Source organism: Dermochelys coriacea, chromosome 7 (genome assembly GCF_009764565.3).
Source record: "Dermochelys coriacea isolate rDerCor1 chromosome 7, rDerCor1.pri.v4, whole genome shotgun sequence".
Taxonomy (NCBI): Eukaryota; Metazoa; Chordata; order Testudines; family Dermochelyidae; genus Dermochelys; species Dermochelys coriacea.
Window position 1 is genome coordinate 46,470,329 of NC_050074.1, and position 18,382 is coordinate 46,488,710.

Sequence of the window (18,382 nt, forward strand, 5' to 3'; positions counted from 1 at the left end):
CCGCCTGCCCGCCCGGGCGCGCCCCCGACTCCAGCGGGGCGGCCCCGCGCCGGCCCTGCTGCCACCGCCGCGGGGGTGAGTTGGGCGCGGGACTGAGCCCGAGGGGAGACGGGCACTCGGGGATCCCCGAGCGGGGGTGCAGGGGGAGACGGGCACTCGGGGGATCCCGAGCGGGGGTGCAGGGGGGAGACTGGCACTCGGGGGATCCCCGAGCGGGGGTGCAGGGGGAGACGGGCACTCGGGGGATCCCCGAGCGGGGTGCAGGGGGGAGACGGGCACTCGGGGGATCCCCGAGCGGGGTGCAGGGGGGAGACCTGGCACTCGGGGGATCCCCGAGCGGGGGTGCAGGGGGAGACTGGCACTCGGGGGATCCCGAGCGGGGGTGCAGGGGGGAGACCGGGCACTCGGGGGATCCCCGAGCGGGGGTGCAGGGGGAGACCTGGCACTCGGGGGATCCCCGAGCGGGGGTGCAGGGGGGAGACGGGCACTCGGGGGATCCCGAGCGGGGGTGCAGGGGGAGACCTGGCACTCGGGGGATCCCCGAGCGGGGTGCAGGGGGGAGACCTGGCACTCGGGGGATCCCCGAGCGGGGCAGGGGGAGACGGGCACTCGGGGGATCCCCGAGCGGGGGTGCAGGGGAGACCGGCACTCGGGGATCCCCGAGCGGGGGTGCAGGGGGGGACCTGGCACTCGGGGGATCCCCGAGCGGGGGTGCAGGGGGGAGACCTGGCACTCGGGGATCCCTGCTGGCTTCGGGGGGAGACTGATACATTTGTTGCTCTCTGAGGGGCCGCAAGTGTGCGCCTTTTCTTTTTACTCAGAGCTTGGAAAGCCTTGTTGTAGACCAGCCTGCAGTGGTGCGGAAAAGAACAGGAGACGAACACAGTTATTGGAGCATAAGCGAGCTGCAGCTCACGAAAGCTGATGCTCAAATAAATGCGTTCGTCTCTCAGGGGCCACGAGTCCTCCTGTTCTTTTACATTTGTTTGAGCATAAGCTTTCGTGAGCCTGGCCGTGCGCTGGGCAATCCCAGAGTTTCAGCGGGGTTTCGATTCCATGGGGTCGGCAGGGTGTCTGGCGGAGCGGCATCTGGTGCGCCAGGAAGGGGACTCGCTGTGGGGCAAATCTTGCTGGGCCAGGAGTTTGACTAGCCCCAAAGATTTCTGCATCTCTTTTGTTTGAGGAGGAGAAAATCTTTGAGGAACAGCCAAACACAGTATGCCAAAGTTCTTCTGAGGGTGACCAGTGTCCCCTCCCGCCTTGATCATCCCCCCAAATCTCCCCACCTCCCCATGCCCTGGGGCTCTCCTCTGTGTTTTTTTCTCTAGCACCCATCACCATGGTATCTGTATGTGTAAGACTCCTTACAGTGCAACTTTCAGGAGAATCCAAACAGTATTTAAAATAAAAAACCCTGCGTTTTCTCTAGCTGTGAACACAGGTGTTTCTTTGTCAATCTTTGAATGGAAGCAAAAATTGACAATAACCAACGTTTACCAATTTAAACGAGTGGCCCCAAGAGTCTGTAATGAAGCCTGGATCTCATTTGAATTAAAATTCCAGTCCACACTAGTCAGGAAAAGCAGGCTGGCAACAAATGTGATTTGCCCTGATTTGAAATCAGTATTGTTGGATCCCAGCGGCATCAGGGCCCAAGGCTCATTCCACTCCAGTTGTTTAGTCCTTACCTGAAGCCATAATCCTCTGTTTGTGTCATTACAATTAGCTGAACAGTTGTCACAGGAGATTACCTACTCGAGGTATGGAATAAGAAGCTGGAGTAGGCAAACTCTGAAAGGAGCAGGAAACTGTTTTGATCCCTGGAAATCCTAGAAAGCAGTCCCCTACTGCCTTCTCCCCTTTCCTGCTGGATAAACATTGACTCCCAGGCAGAACTGCTGCCAAAGTGAATGTGTTCCAAAGTTTCCATAGAGCATCAGTGGCTCGTTAAGGAATGGAAGGAAAAATGCTGCTTGGCTTCCCAGACTGTGCACGAGCACTGTGACCTCATCAGGCTGGTGCACGTGAAACCAGGAAGTGGAACACAACTGAAATAAACAAGACAGGTTGGGAACTTGGGAGAAACTGAACAGCTGTATGAAGTAGAGAAGGAGGTGAATGGAATTTGAAACAGATTCCAGTTTCTGGGCTCATCAATAACTTCTGTGCAGTGGATGAGCTGGATAACTACCTGGGGGCTTGGTTCACTTTCTTCTTCCTCATTTTTGACACGCACAAATTGTAGCCCTGTCTCAGTTGTTCTGTGGGTCAAGCTTCCTTCTTCTCTTTTTTCTTTTGTGCGAGGCTTATGTGTGTGGGTGTGGTAAATCGGTGTGATTTGATTACTAACATTGTATTGAGTAAGCTTTAGAAACAAATAAAAACATAGGGCCAAATTCTGCACCCTGTTACCTGAGGATAATGACAGGTTTCATAGTAGCAGCCGCGTTAGTCTGTATTCGCAAAAAGAAAAGGAGTACTTGTGGCACCTTAGAGACTAACAAATTTATTAGAGCATAAGCTTTCAGTGAGCTGTAGCTCACGAAAGCTTATGCTCTAATAAATTTGTTAGTCTCTAAGGTGCCACAAGTACTCCTTTTCTTTTTGTTACCTGAGGGTAAATCCAGAATAACACCTGAACATAGCCATTATATGAACAAATACCCTCATATCTCAATGTCTGTACTTTGACCTGTTAACCTTCTACCCCCAATTGGGGATATTGCAGATTATGTATTCTTTACACCATCAGATCCTAAACCGAACTTCGCATCCCTTGATATCTGTACATTATCCCTAGTAACCAGAAACTTCTATGCTTGAAGTGAGCTGTAGCTCACAAAAGCTATGCTCAAATAATTTGTTAGTCTCTAAGGTGCCACAAGGTACTCCTTTTCTTTTGCTTAAACTCTGTATGGTTTTCTTTTTATTTTAACATCATCTTAATAAATAGTGATGTTCAATGGAGTTCCTGCAGATTTGCCCCAGATTTAATTGATAGAAGAATTTGGCTGAAGTTTTGCCCCTTTGCTCACTGCCCAAGTATGTACCCAGGAGTCTGAGCAGGCTTGTTGTCAGGTGGCTAGCTTGAGCTGCTGCCTATGCTACCTAGCCAAGGTTGCGATTTTTAGCGGAGCAGAGTTAGCATGAATCTGTCCCCTGCAACTGGGAGGCACACGCCCAGCTGCAGAGTGATATATCTTGAGGATGCCATAGGTGGAGCTGGGAAGGTTTGCAGAGCACCCCCTTGTCATGGACTCACAGGTCGTGCCCACTCTTAGCCCTGTGCAGTCCTTGGGGGAACCCCTTTCAGTGAGACAGCCCTTTTTGGGGATTAAGCCCCGCCACCTCCTGGGAACTGCACATGACTGTTTCTCGCTGTGGGCCCCCTCAGGGGAGTCTCACTCGCTTTGGACCCCCGTGGCCTCCACCCCCAGAGGGAATAATGCAACCGTGTTCTCTAGACTGGAAGTGACTCTCGCCAGCATAAACAGGAGGGTTTTATTGATGTCTGAACACAGTATAGGAACTCTCAAGGCCCTCAGGCACTGGCCTCCCTCAGCACAAAGACATCTGAGTTTCCCCTGCATTCCAGGTGGGCTCTGTCCTGCTTCTCTCTCCAGCCCAGAGCCCCCTGCTTCCCAGCTGGGCATCTGATATCACCGGCCCCAACCCTGCCTGGTGTCCATTGTCTTTATCCAGGTAAACAGGCCTCCTCTCCTCTCTTCTGTCCTCTGGCCCCCTCTGGCTGGAACCGCCTGGTCCGGTCATTGGGGTCACTCTCTTTGCAGCCATGATTCTCCCCACTGTCCGGACACTGGCTGTGGATCCTGAGCTAGGCCTTCAGGTCACCAGTTGCTGGGGTATCCATTCTCCAGGACATTGGCTGGGGTCCCAATTTCTGTCGCCGGTCCTCTGTAACAACAAACTCCCTCTCCCATCACCTCTTTAAACCAGTAACAACACTGAGTCCCATCCCCTCTGCATGCAAACCATTGGAAAAAAAACAAGAAAATCCCCCACTTCATCACAACCCTCTGTGCTATTGCTAGCTCAAGCATGCCATCTGGCCTTTCTTGTCATGAAATGTTTAATCTTAGATTTTGGAAAGAATCTCTGAGTCTTTCTTTTAAATTCCTCTCCAATCCTGCAAGGAGATCTGCAGCTTTCCAAGGTGATCTTTTTCTGAATGGAGTTCCTCAGACAGCTGTGATGTGGCTAAACAATCCGCAAACTAAGGGGACATGCCATTCGTCTCAAGCAGGCAGGGGGTTGGGAGACATTGTTTGGAATCAGTGATCCTGATTCCTTTCCAAAAGGGAGCACAACAACCCCATGTAAAGTGGTTGGGGGAGGCTGTTTATTTCTAAAGTGTGCGTGTGTGAACAGGGGTGGTTTTCGATGCTTCCGTTAATAAGGAAATAACGATACTATCTCCCTCCTGTTTTAGGAACGTGGATCCTTGGTCAGGAGTCTAGCAGAGACCAATGAGCTGTTGCTAGGCTCTAGCTTCTGACTTTCAGGGAGTAGGAACATAAGGACACAGTGGGTCAATTTCACCCCAGTCCTAATCCCCTGCAGTGAGTGGAGTTAGACCAGGGTGGATCTGGCTGACTTTGAAGTGTTTGTTCTTGGCTGTGCTTGCATTGATGCGGATAGCAGCAGGATTTGTGGTCAATGTGAGGCTGAATAAAGAAATGGCCAAGGTGGAATTGTTTTTTCAGAGAAAGTAAATTTGCCAATGTAGTTTAAAGGGTACTGCTGAATTTTAACTTGGTCCCAAATTTAGTTTCTGTTCTAAAACCCCATGAACATAGATATGGAGTTTTGGGGAAAATAAAATCAAACTTTTCTGTAGTGTATTTGATTGAAACTTTCCCCCTGGATTATGGAAAGCTTAACACAACAGGAGCCTGCTTGTGTGTGAAAACACCAGCCAGCGAAATTCACCACGCTAGTTTCATTGCTCTGAAGTGAAGAGAAAGACAGAAAGCAAACAGCACAAATGGTGGAAAGTCAGTCACCATTTTAAAAGCTCTTTCAGATTTAAAAATCAGGTGAAGAAATCAAGCTGTTCCAACCTTGACAGTGCCTCTTTAACATAAGAGGATGTTTACATTGTGCCTTTCACTTCTTCTGGCTGTGGTATGGTTAGAGTGATCTCGCTTTGGGAGGGGTGTGAAGCACAGTTTAAAAGTCACTTTGATCATACTCCAGCCCTCTTTAAGAAGTGGGGCCTCTGCTGGCAGAAACAAGAAACTGGAACCCCAGAATTCTACCTGAGTTATTTGGATTGGGGTCACCTCCACTACAGTAGCTTAAGATGTATCATGATTACTCAAAATTCCCTCTTATCCCTCCTGCACATAAAGGCTATTCCCTTCCAGATGCTAGTTTAGATACCTGTCATCAACACATACCAATCTCAGACTGGCTGGGTCTTCACATTTATGGCATCAAGGAAGATGGTGTGAATTGAGAATCAAGCCTCGGTCAGAAACAGGGTAGCATTGTCCATTGTGTATAGTTCACAATAGCCATCATCAGGATGAGTTAAACATTAAAGATAACTGATTATTTGTGGGTTACCAAAAAAAAAACCAAAAACTTGGGCCTCTTCCCACAAAGCTCTTTGCCAATAGGCCGAGATGAAAAAACCAAATGATCTTACATTTTAGTCCTTACCTTCTGCCTAGTCCATTGTACCATAAAGAAATCCTCCAGCGTCCTGGATTCCCAGCCTGGTTATGTTGATCTCGCCTGGTTACATCTCGGGAAAGGGGGTGGAACACCAGTGCTCTTCTGGTAACTGAATGATAATGCCTTCCAATCCCTGGCCGTTTAACCTCTTCAAGAGGCATTCAGGTGGCACAGTTTGCATGTGGTTACAAAAACTGAATGGTCAACAGGGTGTGGGGTTAATTTGTTGAGTGCTTCTGAGCTGGCGCTTAGTTGCATTCATCAGCCTGTGTGGAAAGCAGAGGAATTGGAAGAGGAGGGTGGCTGATGTTGTTGGAAAGTAGCTTTGAAGCAGGACCGCTGTCTCCTAAGATTGGCTTAACCTCTCCACTTTCTCCTCTCTAGTTTGTGAGGGGAGTTTGAGGCACCAGGGGCCATGACGGACTGGGTGCTCCTTGGACTGATTGGGGCATTGCTTGTACTCCCTGCTGCTGACTCTCTTTGGCTTTGCCATCTATTCGGGGCTCTTCTCGGAGGTGATCGTGAGTGCTGGCTCTTCCCCCATCCGCAACATCACCCTGGCATACAAGTTCAAAGTGGGGCCCTACAGCGAGGTGTGGCAAGCTGTTCATGGAGAGCTGCAGCATCTCTCCAAAGCTCTGCTCCATCGGCGTCTACTACGACAATCCTCACATGGTAAGAAACCAGATGGGAGCTCTTTGGAACTGGCCAGGCCTGGAAGCCATGCTGCTAATACTCCTTCAGGATGGGCATACAGCTGTGGAAACTGGGCGGAGCTCTGAAATATGGGCCTCATGTCTGTATATGGCAGAGAGCCCCCAAGCTGGGGGGATATCAGGCTAGTTTTAGGCATCCCAATAGATGAATTCTATAATCCGTCTGGCTAGGTCTCATGGAGTTTCAATGGAGGCACTGTAGGGACAGGAGTCTGAGGAGGACCAATTGCAAGTGTTGAGGAGTTCTGTTTCAGTGGGGGAGCAGAAATAAGATCTCCATATGACCCCTGATGGGTAGAACACCCCTGTAATTCTCTATGAAGTGGGACTGGTGTACTAACCATGGAGTAAAGCGTTGGATGCCAGATCCCCCTGTGATGGAAGCGCAGCCTTCTCTTCTGGGGCCGCTGTTTGAATTCTCTGTGGTAAAAGCAAATTCTCTCTTCCTCCCACTACATGCTTGCCTGGTTTCTGAGCCTTCGCTAATCTACCCCATCTCTGGCTTGCGAGGTGAGGTTTGAAGAGATTTGTATCCCCAGAAGTGCTTGAGACTTTCAGTCTGCACTTTTCTGCTAGGCGCTTGCTAATTGCAAGATCGATGGTGAAGGTCCTGATAGATCCTAAGCCTATACGGGCTTCCCTGTAGAATAAAATGATTCCCTCTGGCTTCAAACGCTTCAGGTGGTGGGGTGAAGATCACTGTCTAATGGATGCTAGGCAGCAGGTTAGTACCTTGGATTCTGAGATCGACCTAGTCCAGATGGCCAGTAAACCAACCTGAGTCTTCATTCCTAGGGGATAAGTAGTGAGTGACTGACTTGTTAAATGGCATCTGCCCATGATAGACGCACAGTCTCATAAATGATTCAGCAACACCCAGTGTGACCTGTCAAGAATCCTGGGTGAGACCTGCCAGAAGCTATGTGTATGTGTGCTGGGGAGTTTGGGCTGTTGGACTTAGGGCTTAGACTGATGGCTCTTGCTTGGCTTTTCTGGTCCCTGCTGAGCTTGGGCGACTGGTCTTGTGGTACAGGAAGCTGCCTTGAATGTACAAGGCCTACCCTTGTTTTATTGTTGGCTGGTGGTGCCTTTAGACCGGTGTAATGTGTCGCTCAGCCTGACTGTCAACATTCCTCTCCTGTTAAGGGGACATCATCCACTTACACCTCACACTTCTGTTTGCAAACATTCTACCATCCAGCGTTACCAGGGTCCCCTGCAGCCACTGCTGCTGGAGGAGATGGGAGGGAAAGAGCCTTTGGGTGCACCCTTTGTTCAGTTTGTGTATTTAACAGCACTTGTTGTGGAGTCAACTTGGTGGCCCTAAGCTGCTCTAGCAGTCCCCATATCTGCCCCTTGCCCAGCCCCTTTACTCTCATTGTCCTGTAGCTCCATGTAGGCTGTGGGAAGCAGAGAATAGCCACAATGCAGTAGACTCCTGCCCCAGACTTGCCACTTTCCTCTCTCCTCCATGCCTCCAGGATGGGAGCAGAAATGGGTGCTGACGAAGACCCCGTATGCCGGCTTTATGCCAACATGGCAGGGAGTGTGCGTTGGTGGTTGTTTCTGCCACCTGTAAAGTGTGGCACAGTTGGGCTAAGAGAAAGAGAGGGACTCCAAGTGGGTACAAGGTTGGGCTGGAATAGAGTGGTGGCACATTTGGTGCTGGCAGGGGATCTGAGTGGCTGACTGCCCTGTGCTGTGACCTTCCTGTGGACTCTTCCCAGATTGTAAATGTTGCTGGAAAGCTTTGTCATCATTTTGGCCCATTGCTGACTACTGGACATTAATAGGCTGTTTGTGGATAATCTCTCCTCCCTGAGCTCCTAGGTGCCGAGCGTCTGCTCTTGAGTCAGGCCCACATTCACAAGTGGCGCCTCTTGAGTTGAAGGGAATGAATATTCCACAAGTGGTAGCAGAAAAATCAGGACTTTCAGTACAGGGCCACTCTTCCCAGTCGATCAGCCTTCAGGTTTGCAGCCCTTCCTCTCCCTCTTCTCGCTGCAGCTGTCAGCCCTCTGCTTCCCCCACTTAATTCTGCAGTTGGGGATTGTTGACATTGTCCTTGTTCCCATATCAACGCCCCATGACATCAGGAACTAGAGGGTTGTAATATCACAGCAGGAGCTGTCGGGGATGAACCTCTTATTCCAACATGAATCTCTTTAGTAACAGCCATGGGAGCATGCACAAGTACTAGCCACGGAGCTTGCTCTTGGGAGAAATTTCCTATGGAAGGTACCTCCAGCATGGCCATTCCTCTTTAAACAGCAAAGTGTATATTTGGCAGCTTTCAGTCTGAGCAGGGAAGGGAAACAGGCTCTGGATCAGTCGCTGGGGTCAGCAGCATGGATGTGCTCGGAGCTGTTGAGAAACCCCTGCTCTCTTGGCATACTGAGGGTCCTCTTGTTTCCCCCCATTATTTGCCTGCTGGCTCCCCGACTGCCTACTGGGGAGACATCTTTGGAATCAGTTTAATTTCTTTTAATGGGGTTATTTAATGTCTGGGACCCTACTTCAGCCACCTCTGTGGTGAAAAGTGGCAGCTTTTTAACAGTGCCCAGCAACACTACACAGCAGTTTAGTACAGGAACGAAGAAGGATACTGTATGGAATTGGGCCAGGACTTGGGGCTAACAACCCCTCCTTTTTCAAACAGTGCCACAAGGGCCTTAGTGACTATAAATGGTCAGGATCTAAGGGAAATACACGGCTCCTCCAGCAGCAGAGACCCCAGCCTCACGCTGGGCCAGGGGACCAGCGTTAACGCCAGGGGCAGAGAGCTCCACCTACTGAATGGCCAAAAGAATGAGGAGTACTTGTGGCACCTTAGAGACTAATACGTTTGTTAGTCTCTAAGGTTCCACAAGTACTCCTCGTTCTTTTGCCGATACAGACTACACAGCTGCTACTCTGAAACCTGTCACCATGAATGGCCAAAGCAGATTTTACAGGCAGGCTGGGCAGCGTAGTGGTAACCCTGAATCTCTCCTGCCGACGTTGGTTACACTGGGGCAGGTGATAATACCACATTGGTAAGAGATGTTCTGAGCCATGGTACCTGCACTACACTGCTGGGACAATTCCATCCGCCATGCCACAGATACCCAGGGAGAGCAGTGCCCTGCCCCTGGGAAAGGTGCTTAGCTCAGCTCCTCTTTTACTGCAATAACATGGAATCTCAATGTGTATTAAGGATAAGAAGCAGCAAAATGTTGTTGGACTTAACATTGAGCCATTGTTTAGCTGGCGTTTGCAAGGAAAGCTTCTGAGCATCTGTGAAACATTCATTCAACAGGGCTGCTCTGGTCATGTCTGCACGTCTCACCTCCCCAGCCCCCCGTGGTCTGCACACAGCCTTCCTCCTTCTCCCCCCCATGGTCTGCACATAGCACTCAACACATCTTGTTAGGAAACTTTTGTAAAGGTGCCTTTGAAAGCTTCTTTCTTCTGCAAAACAGTTCCACTGGCTAGTCCCTCGTTCATCCAGTTCTGTCCCATCCCTGCCAGCTGGCATCATTGCATTTGCAGACCTCTGTTTTACATTCCAGGTTCAAACAGGATTTATTGCCCTTGGGTAAGCTGACATTCTGTCTCCCTAAATTCCCCCTCCAGCTTTGATGGGATGCAGTATCATTTTGGTTGGTGCCCTGTTCCATCCCAGAGGTGGCTGACTGCAGGGTTCCTAGGTCCAGTCTCCGTTACTGCTTTGGGATCTGTGGCTCTGGCCATGTCAGATCATTCTCCACTTGTCCAGCAATGCCCTAGCTGGGAAAAGGGAAGACACCCTCATGCTTCACAGAGGTGAACTGGCTCTCCAGCGGGAAGAGGAATGCAGGGGCTCTGGGGTGCACACACAGCACTCTTGGATAACTAATCCCAGCAAGGAGCGATTCTCCAGTCTCCTTGTTGATCTGGAAGGACTGAGCTCAGCCCCCCACTGAGCCCAGAGCTCCACCCATGTTGGCTTCTTAGTGCTGCTTCTGCTGGGGGGATGTGGGGCATGTACATTGGATGGCCTTTAGGAGGATCTTCCTCCACTTTTGTGAGCTGGTTGAGCTCCCACCTCTCCACATCAGTTTTCCTTCTTGGTCTGAGGTGTCCCCATGGGCATCGCCAGCAGCAAAGCCAGGTGCTTTGGGTGCTGAGTAATAACAGGGAGACCTTGGTCTCCAGCGCTTTCCATCTGGCACCATTCATTGATACTCAGGATGTGATTCTGGGCAGGGCTGAGCCCCACACTCCCCCTTTGATTTCAGTGCTGCTTGTTGTGCTTGTGGGAATTATGATTTTATTGGTGTAGTGCCCAGAGGCCCCAGGCAGAATCAGGGCCCTGTAGTGCCTGGTGTTGCATGATGATATCGTTAATAATACTTTGCACTTCTAAAGCATCATCCATCCAAACACCTTCAAACACTCAAGTTCTACACAAACAGTGCATCAAAGCACCCATGTGAAACGGGGGAGGTGGGGGGGGATCCTTGTTTTACTGAAGGGGAAACTGAGGCAGAGGGGCAACTTGATTTGTCCAAAATCACACAGCGAGTCAATGGCAGAGCTAGGAATAGAACCTGGCACTCCCGACTCGCAGTCCTCTGTTCCAGCTACTGGATAACAGCCTGTGGAGAGACATGGTCCATTGCCAGGTACGGTGCTTGATGGGAACACAGCAACCGAGATACCTGCCAGCAGACTTTCAAAGACAAGTCAGGCCAAGCTACTGCAGCATGATCAAAAAACTCCCCATGGCATCAGCCTGCGTGAACGAACTCCTTTGCCGGTGCCCGGGCTGTGGATGAAAGGCAGCTGCTTGCCTTCTCCCACGGGATAAGGAAACCGGTTTTGAATAGGGTGTTGCTGTTGGGACGTGAAGCTGCCCAGTAGAAAGAGGGGGATCTAGGTGGAAAATAGATTGATTTGCGGGATGATCGTCCCGAAAATAACAGTGCTTGAGTGAGATGAGGAATGTCTCAGGGAGACAGAAATGGTCCCAACTGTCTGTGTGGTGCACATGGTTGCTAGGAAGAGGTGACAGGGGTGTGTGTGGGTGTGTGGTTGCTAGGAAAGGTGATGGGTGCATGTATGTGGTTGCTAGGAAGAGCTGTGGGTGGTATGGGGACGCTCGGAATGGGGGGATGTGGGTGGCACGGGGCACTTGGAATGGAGGGATGCAGGTGGTACAGGTATGCTCGGAATGGAGGGCACAGGGGCACTCGGAATGGAGGGGTGCAGGTGGCTGGCAGGGGGCGCTTGCAATGGAGGGGCACGGGGGTGCGCAGAATGGAGGGGTGTGGGCGGCACGAGGGGCGCACAGAATGGAGGGATGTGGGCAGCACGAGGGGGCGCATGGAATGGAGGGTTGTGGGCGGCACGGGCGCATGGAATGGGGGGATGCAGGCGGCACGAGGGGGCACATGGAATGGAGGGTGCAGGCGGCACGAGGGGCGCATGGTTTTGTGCAGGTGCTTCAATATCTGATCCTTCTGCCGGCATGAGCTGCCTCCATCCATCTGAGGGGGAGCTGACTCTGAAGTCTAATGATGGCAAGTGAAAGGGACCTATTCTGCTGCTAATTATTTTAACAAAAACACCAACCAAGTCTGCGGCTGTGGGTGAAGATTGAGTAGAATACTGCCATTTACTGCCCCCCCGCCCCACTCTAACGCCTGCAGTGAGGCTCCATCACCCTTCCCCGTTGTTTCCAAAGCAGCCAGGCTTGGGTGCAGAGGCAGCAGGAAGGAAGGGAGGTCTGCGGCCTGTGGAACACTGGAGCAGGAGGGAAGCTGAGCAGAGCCCAGGTAGGGGATGGGAGATCTGTCTGTGCTTTACTCTGAAGAGGCTGGACTCAGGTGGCGTAGGTATCTCCTGGCCTGTGGGCCTAGCTGATTGTAGTGGGTTAGTCAGAGAGGCCAAGCTCTGAGAGTTCTCCCCATCCAGACCGGGCATGGGCCTCTGTGTGCTTCACTGAGAGACTTCTGCCACTGCCATCCAGCTGGGAAAATGTCAGGCCCAATCCCCTCTGGCTTTTCCCAGCTTACAGATCAGCAGAGCCTTGGCTGGGAGCCCGGCAAGTGCCACCCCCAAGCCATTTCTTTTTTCCAGAATTCTAAACAGCAGCTGGAAGGGCTGCTGGAAGCAGACCCATCACCTCCCCCCTTCCCTGTTTGCCAGCAGGCCTCTGGCTGTTGGGGAAACCTGAGAATCTGGCAGAACAATGAGTGCTTGCATGGACTTTTAATCCCCACTTATTCCTTATGAACAAAGGAGAGTGTGGTCATGGTCTTAGAACAGCAGGACTAGAATGCAGCATGGGCCACCAAGCTTTGTCTTAAGAAGACCTGCTGATCTTCCTGTTGGAACACGTCAAAGCAGCTCCAACCGTAGGGGGCGCTGTGGGATAAAGACAGCTTTGTACGTTGGTGGCTGTTTTCATTCACGTAGCCCCGCTTCTGAGCAAAGACCGAATTGCCAAGTGCTGGTTCTAAGACACTCTCTGTCTGTTGCTCCTCCCGTGGTATCGATCCTCTGGGATGGGTTCCCCTGGCCCAGGCGGGAATAAGCGAGGTTGCTCCTACGTGAGTCTAAGCTGATCTTTCGGTCTGTCCAGGAAGGACAGGCTGTGAGACCTTTGGAGAGCCTTGGAGGGAAGGTGCTATAGAAGCAAAGGAGAGGGCCAGAATTGGCCTTAGTGCTGAACTTCAATTGCAGGGAGCTCGGGGCAGTTACAGAGCTCCTGTCCCTTATTCCACTGGGTGCCGAAACCCTCCTCTCTGGACTATTATCATTCATCATTATTATTATTTGTATTACACTAGCCGCTAAGATCCCTAGGCTTGGACCAGGACCCCATTGTGTCAGGCACTGGACAAACACAGCACAACAAGATGGTCCCTGCCCTAAGGGCTGAGAATCTGAGTAGAAGGCAAGAGACAACCGATAGATACAGGCAAGGGGGAGGACATGGAAACAGTGAGCCAACATTGGTCTGTGTGATGGGCTGTGGTCTCAGCACACCAACAGCCCAGCCAGGTCCAGTTTTACATGGTCAAAGGAGAACGTTCAGGAGGGTTTTGAAGGGGAACAAAGAAGGGGCTCTTCAGATGTTTATGGTGAGTGCCCCCTGAGCATGTGGGGCAGCATGGGAGAAAGTAGGAGCGTGGGTGATGGAGCCTGACGCGTTGGGCCCATTGGAAGTGAGTGTCAGCAGCTTGCTAAGGAATGAGCGTGCCGCTCGCCATTGTCCGGTCTCTCTCCGTGTTAGTGCACAGGGTGGGTGTGCAGGCAGTGTTGTTGGAAGACAGCCCTGATCAGAAAGCGGAGGCCCTTAGACGGTTCTGCTTGCCTTTGGCTGTTTCTTAGCCTGCCGCACTCCAAGTGCCATTCCACTGTGCATCCTCAGCACCGTCGCCAGCTGTGTCCTGAAGCTGCCACCATATAGAAAACTCTGCACTATGTTCTGCATGCTCCTGCCAGTGTTGCTTGGGTTCGGTCCTCTCTTGTCCCTCTTTTTGTAGCAATACTTGCATAAAGAAGGTTTTTATGTACTGAGGGGTTGGGCTCAATCCTGGAAACCCCCATGTTGAAGTCAAAGGGGAGCTGGGTCCTGTCACAGAGTGACTGGCCCTTTAAGGGGAGATGCTCCTGCTTCACAGGGGATACCCTTTAATCATCTCCCCAGATGGAGGGAATGAGCAGAGGCAGGTCATGTGGCTAAAACCCACCTTCAGATTAGAGATGAGAGAAGGCTGTAGCGTGGAAGGGAGATTCCAGGTAGGAAACCCTGGAAGGTGCTGCATGATGCAGAGCAGGGAGGACTCAGAGGAACTGGAGGGCTTTGTGAGCTGCTCTACAGCAAGAGATGTGCCTTAGCTCCCAGGTGAGGCTGGGGGACAGCTTGCATAGAGCTGGATCCAGTGAGGAAGGCTGGAGTGGGGAGAACAAGCCTGCCAGAGAAACGCCTCAGCGGGCCCAGGGCTCAGCAGCTGCTGAGCGTTGGGAGCCAGCTAGGAAGGTTGGGGAATTCTTGTGTTTCCTTGTGACCTTTGTTAATAAACCCTGGCCCCAAAAAGGGATGTGACTCAACATATGAAAGAAAGCCTGTGCCAAAGGTATTGGGAAGCCCAAGGGCTGGGGAGGGAACTGAGGCAGCTGCTAGCCCGAAGCCAGCTCAGGTAGGCAGTGCTGCGGCAGACCTGATCAGCTGTAGGAGTTTCCGCCTAAATGCTTGGTTCTCATGCAGCACCAAGGTGCTGGGTTTGGGTTCCCAGCTCTGCAAGGAGCTGGGCGTGCCCCTCCCACACTGTGCACCTGGCTGACACTAAAATAAAAGCCCAGCTGAGATCGGATTTCACTGGAAAACTTCTTTGAGAAACAGCAATGGAAGGTTTAGTCCTAAAGAGGAAGGAGGCCTGGTGGTTAGAGAGCCAGTCTGGGAGACCTGCTCCTTTCCTGTCCCTGGATGACCTTGGGCAAGTCATAGCTGCTCTATGCCTCAGTTTCCCATTTTTATGTTGGGGGTTGCGAGGATAAAGACATTGTGATCAGGAGGCGCTGCGATGGCTGCTGTGGAGCTGGGAGCCATATGAGTACCTGACACAGAACCAGCTCTGCAACTCTCAGTCCCGCTCCATCGAGCTGCGCTAGAACTGGGAAGCAGCAAGGTTCCCACTGCCAACAACCCAAGGGCAAGCTGGAGCTAGCACGGCAGAGCAAACAGCCCAGATTTGCTTCTCAGTGCCACCCCTGCACCAGGTACGCCTGGAAAGTCATCACTTCACAGAGGGCTTGCCTGGTAGGGGGGCAGCAGCGGAGGTTTGTCTGGCCCCACGTACCTGGTATGTTGGGCAGTGCTTAGTGATCAAACAGTCCGGTGGGGCTAAGACTGCCGATATCAGCTGATAAAACGGAGTGCGTTTCACTGGATCCCTTCCTCGGGCCATGCTCTCAGCTGGCACCTGTGTTTGTGCCTTGCAGGGCACATCTGCCCCACCCCCTTCCTGGGGCCAAGGCTTCCCAGGGCCCGTGGAGCCAATGTGATGCTGATGGGCGGGGATGAGCCAGTGCAAGGGGATGACACCTCTTGCGGATTATGTGGCACGGCTCTGGGGGGCAGGCTTCTGAAAGTGGGGAAGTGGATCAGGGCCAGTGGCTCCAGCCATTCTGCCTTGCAGGGAGGGCTGAGGAACAGCCTTGGGCCCCCATGATACCTTCCTAAGGGAAAGGTTGCCCTGCTGTGTGCAGATCAGGTCCTTGTTCCCTGGATGTGCCCAGTTGCTGACTGCTGAGGCAAGCTTTGCAGTGCATGAGAGAGGCCTTGCCTAAAACTGTGCTCTAGGGACACCCGCCATCTCTGATGTGTCTGTAGTTCCGGACCAGCTGGCCCCCAATACATCAGCTGTCCCCCTCGGGGGTGCTGCCTCTCGCCAGGGCCATGGGGAGCCTCTAGAAATATTATTTTCCAAATTGGGACTGCAGAAAAGAATGGATCTTTCCCCACCCTGCTGCCCCCTTCCTATGTTCCCACTCATCCCTCCTCCCTGCCTTTGGGGTAATTCAGAGCCTCCTCCCCAGAAGGAACCCGCTGCTTGGTAGTAGAGGCTGCTCCTGTTCAGGGCTGGCCCAGTGTTCCTGATGGTGGCCAGTGGCCAGAAATAGATGCCTTTGTCATGAGACAGTGGAAATAGCTGGCTGCCTGCCTAGGGCTCTGTGGGCAGAGGATGCGCTCTCTCTGAGCGGCTGGGGGCAGGGAGGACAGTGGCACCTGCCATGCTGTAGGGGAAAAGGGCCCTGGAGTCCAGCACTCTAAAGTAGTACTCTGCTCTAAGCTGTTTAGATTCCCCAACCCCCAGGAGGCAATCCTGTTGGGTGTGGGCAGGTTAAGCACCAGGTGTTGGGCCCAACCATTGGCAGCAAAAAGGGTCAGTTACCTCGTGCACACAGGGCTTAGGAGATGTCAGGACAATCCATAAATGAGTGGGTATCTACACCCAGAAAGTGTTGCTTGGGGTGTCCCAAAAGTTGTAACTAGGAGGAATGGGAGAATATTAACTAAAGAGTGAACAGTAGGAAAAACGTCCTGCTAGGGTTGGGGATCTCTTAGGCTGTGGAATTGTCTCCCCAAGGAAGAGGGGAGAAACCCCATAGCTTGATGTGTTTCAGAGTGGTCTGGATAAAGCTCCAGTGAATGTCTAGCAGAGACTGATCCTTCCCAGGCTCCTGATGGATGGACGAGATGATTCTCTGAGCACTGCCCAAGTGTATATACGAACGCAGACACTGCAGCGATGGCTCCAATCCCAAAGCCTGATTTTCATGCATTCACACATCCACCCATCTGAACAACTTGCGACTTGTTTTCTTGGTTCAGTGACTTGACTTTTGTGCAGACATGCAGGATTTTAGAAGGGGAGGGAATGGCCATTCTGGATCTGTGTTAATATTGGTTTGCTCTTTAGGCTTAGAAAACCTAGAGACATAGGCATTCCAGGCTGGATCAGACCCAGGGTCCTTCTAGCCTGCTGTCCTGTTTCTGATAGGGCCAGCACCAGGTGTCGCAGAGGAAGGTGTAAAAACCCTGCAGTAGCAGATAGGGATAATCTGCCCTCACATTAGTCTCATCCTGGTGTCTAAGGCCTGGTCTACACTACAGAGTTAGGTTGATGTAAGGCAGCTTACGTCACCCTGGTTGTCAGTGTGCGCACTACAGCCTTGCTTCCACTGATTTAAGTGCCCTACTATGCTAACATAATACCTCCACCTTCATAGGGCCTATGTCAGTGTAGTTAGGGCAATGCAGTGTCTGTGTAGACACTGCATTGCTTACCTGGGCTGCTAATGTCATTCTTATCAATTTCACGGGTCCATGCTGGAGCTGTGAAATTGACAAGAAGCTGGGCTGTCACTGTGGAGGGTGAGGGGCTCCAGCTAAAGCCTGGCTGCCCCTGGGCTTCCCGCTTCCAGTTGGCCTGCGGCCGCCCTGCTCAGAGCCTGGCTGCCCTCTGGGTCCCACTCCCAACCCAGCTCTCTGCCCAGGCTCCCCATTCTGAGCCGGGCTCTCTCCACTCTGCACTTAGTTCCCTGCCAGGAGCCCAGCTGCCCCTGGGCTCTCAGCCCCCTCCCGCCACTGCCCCTCTTCAGTCAGTGTAAGTGCTCCTGGTAAGGACGTGCAACATCTACAGAAGCAGGGTAGTGGACATCAACCACCACAGTAATTACCTAACATAGGTCGACTTGCGTTTCTAGTGTAGACATGCCCTAATAAAGATTGGCTTAGCCCCTGACGCCCGAGGTTTAATATCCCTTCCCAAATTTTCATGTTTAATAACAACTCTGGTTCTTCTTGTTACCCATAATCACGTCCAATCCCTTTTTTAATCTTGGTAAGTTCTTGGCCTCACTGACTTCCTACGCCAATTACTTACTGCATGGCTGAATTAGTTTGTTACCTGTTTGATTGACTGGCTGGCCGAGTTGAAGCAGTAACTGTATAGGAGCAAAAAGAAAAGGAGTACTTGTGGCACCTTAGAGACTAACAAATTTATTTGAGCATAAGCTTTAGGTCTCCTAAAAGTGGCAATTCTTCAACAAAAAACCTTCAAAAACAGACTCCAACGAGAGACTGCTGAATTAGAATTAATTTGCAAACAGGACACCATTAACTTAGGCTTGAATAAAGACTGGGAATAGATGTGTCATTACACAAAATAAAACTATTTCCTCATGTTTGTTCTCCCTCCCCCTCACTGTTCTTCACACGTTCTTGTCAACTGTTGGAAATGGCCTATCTTGATTATCACTACAAAAAGTTTTTTTTCTCTCCTGCTGGTAATAACTCACCTTACCTGATCACTCTCGTTATAGTGTGTATGGTAACACCCATTGTTTCATGTTCTCTGTGTATATAAATCTCCCCACTATATTTTCCACTGCATGCATCCGATGAAGTGAGCTGTAGCTCACAAAAGCTT

The 18,382-nt window shown here is 51.6% G+C and overlaps 1 protein-coding gene across 1 annotated transcript in view; it reads left to right on the forward strand.

The window, feature by feature from the left end:
- TEX264 (testis expressed 264, ER-phagy receptor) overlaps nucleotides 1-18,382 on the forward strand; it is a 139,910-nt gene continuing 121,528 nt past the window's right edge. Inside the window, 5 exon segments of the mRNA XM_038410426.2 lie at nucleotides 1-75; nucleotides 4,452-4,523; nucleotides 6,085-6,163; nucleotides 6,165-6,296; nucleotides 6,298-6,375. Of these exon segments, the coding sequence (XP_038266354.1) occupies nucleotides 6,116-6,163; nucleotides 6,165-6,296; nucleotides 6,298-6,375 (258 nt within the window). The 5' untranslated portion in view covers nucleotides 1-75; nucleotides 4,452-4,523; nucleotides 6,085-6,115.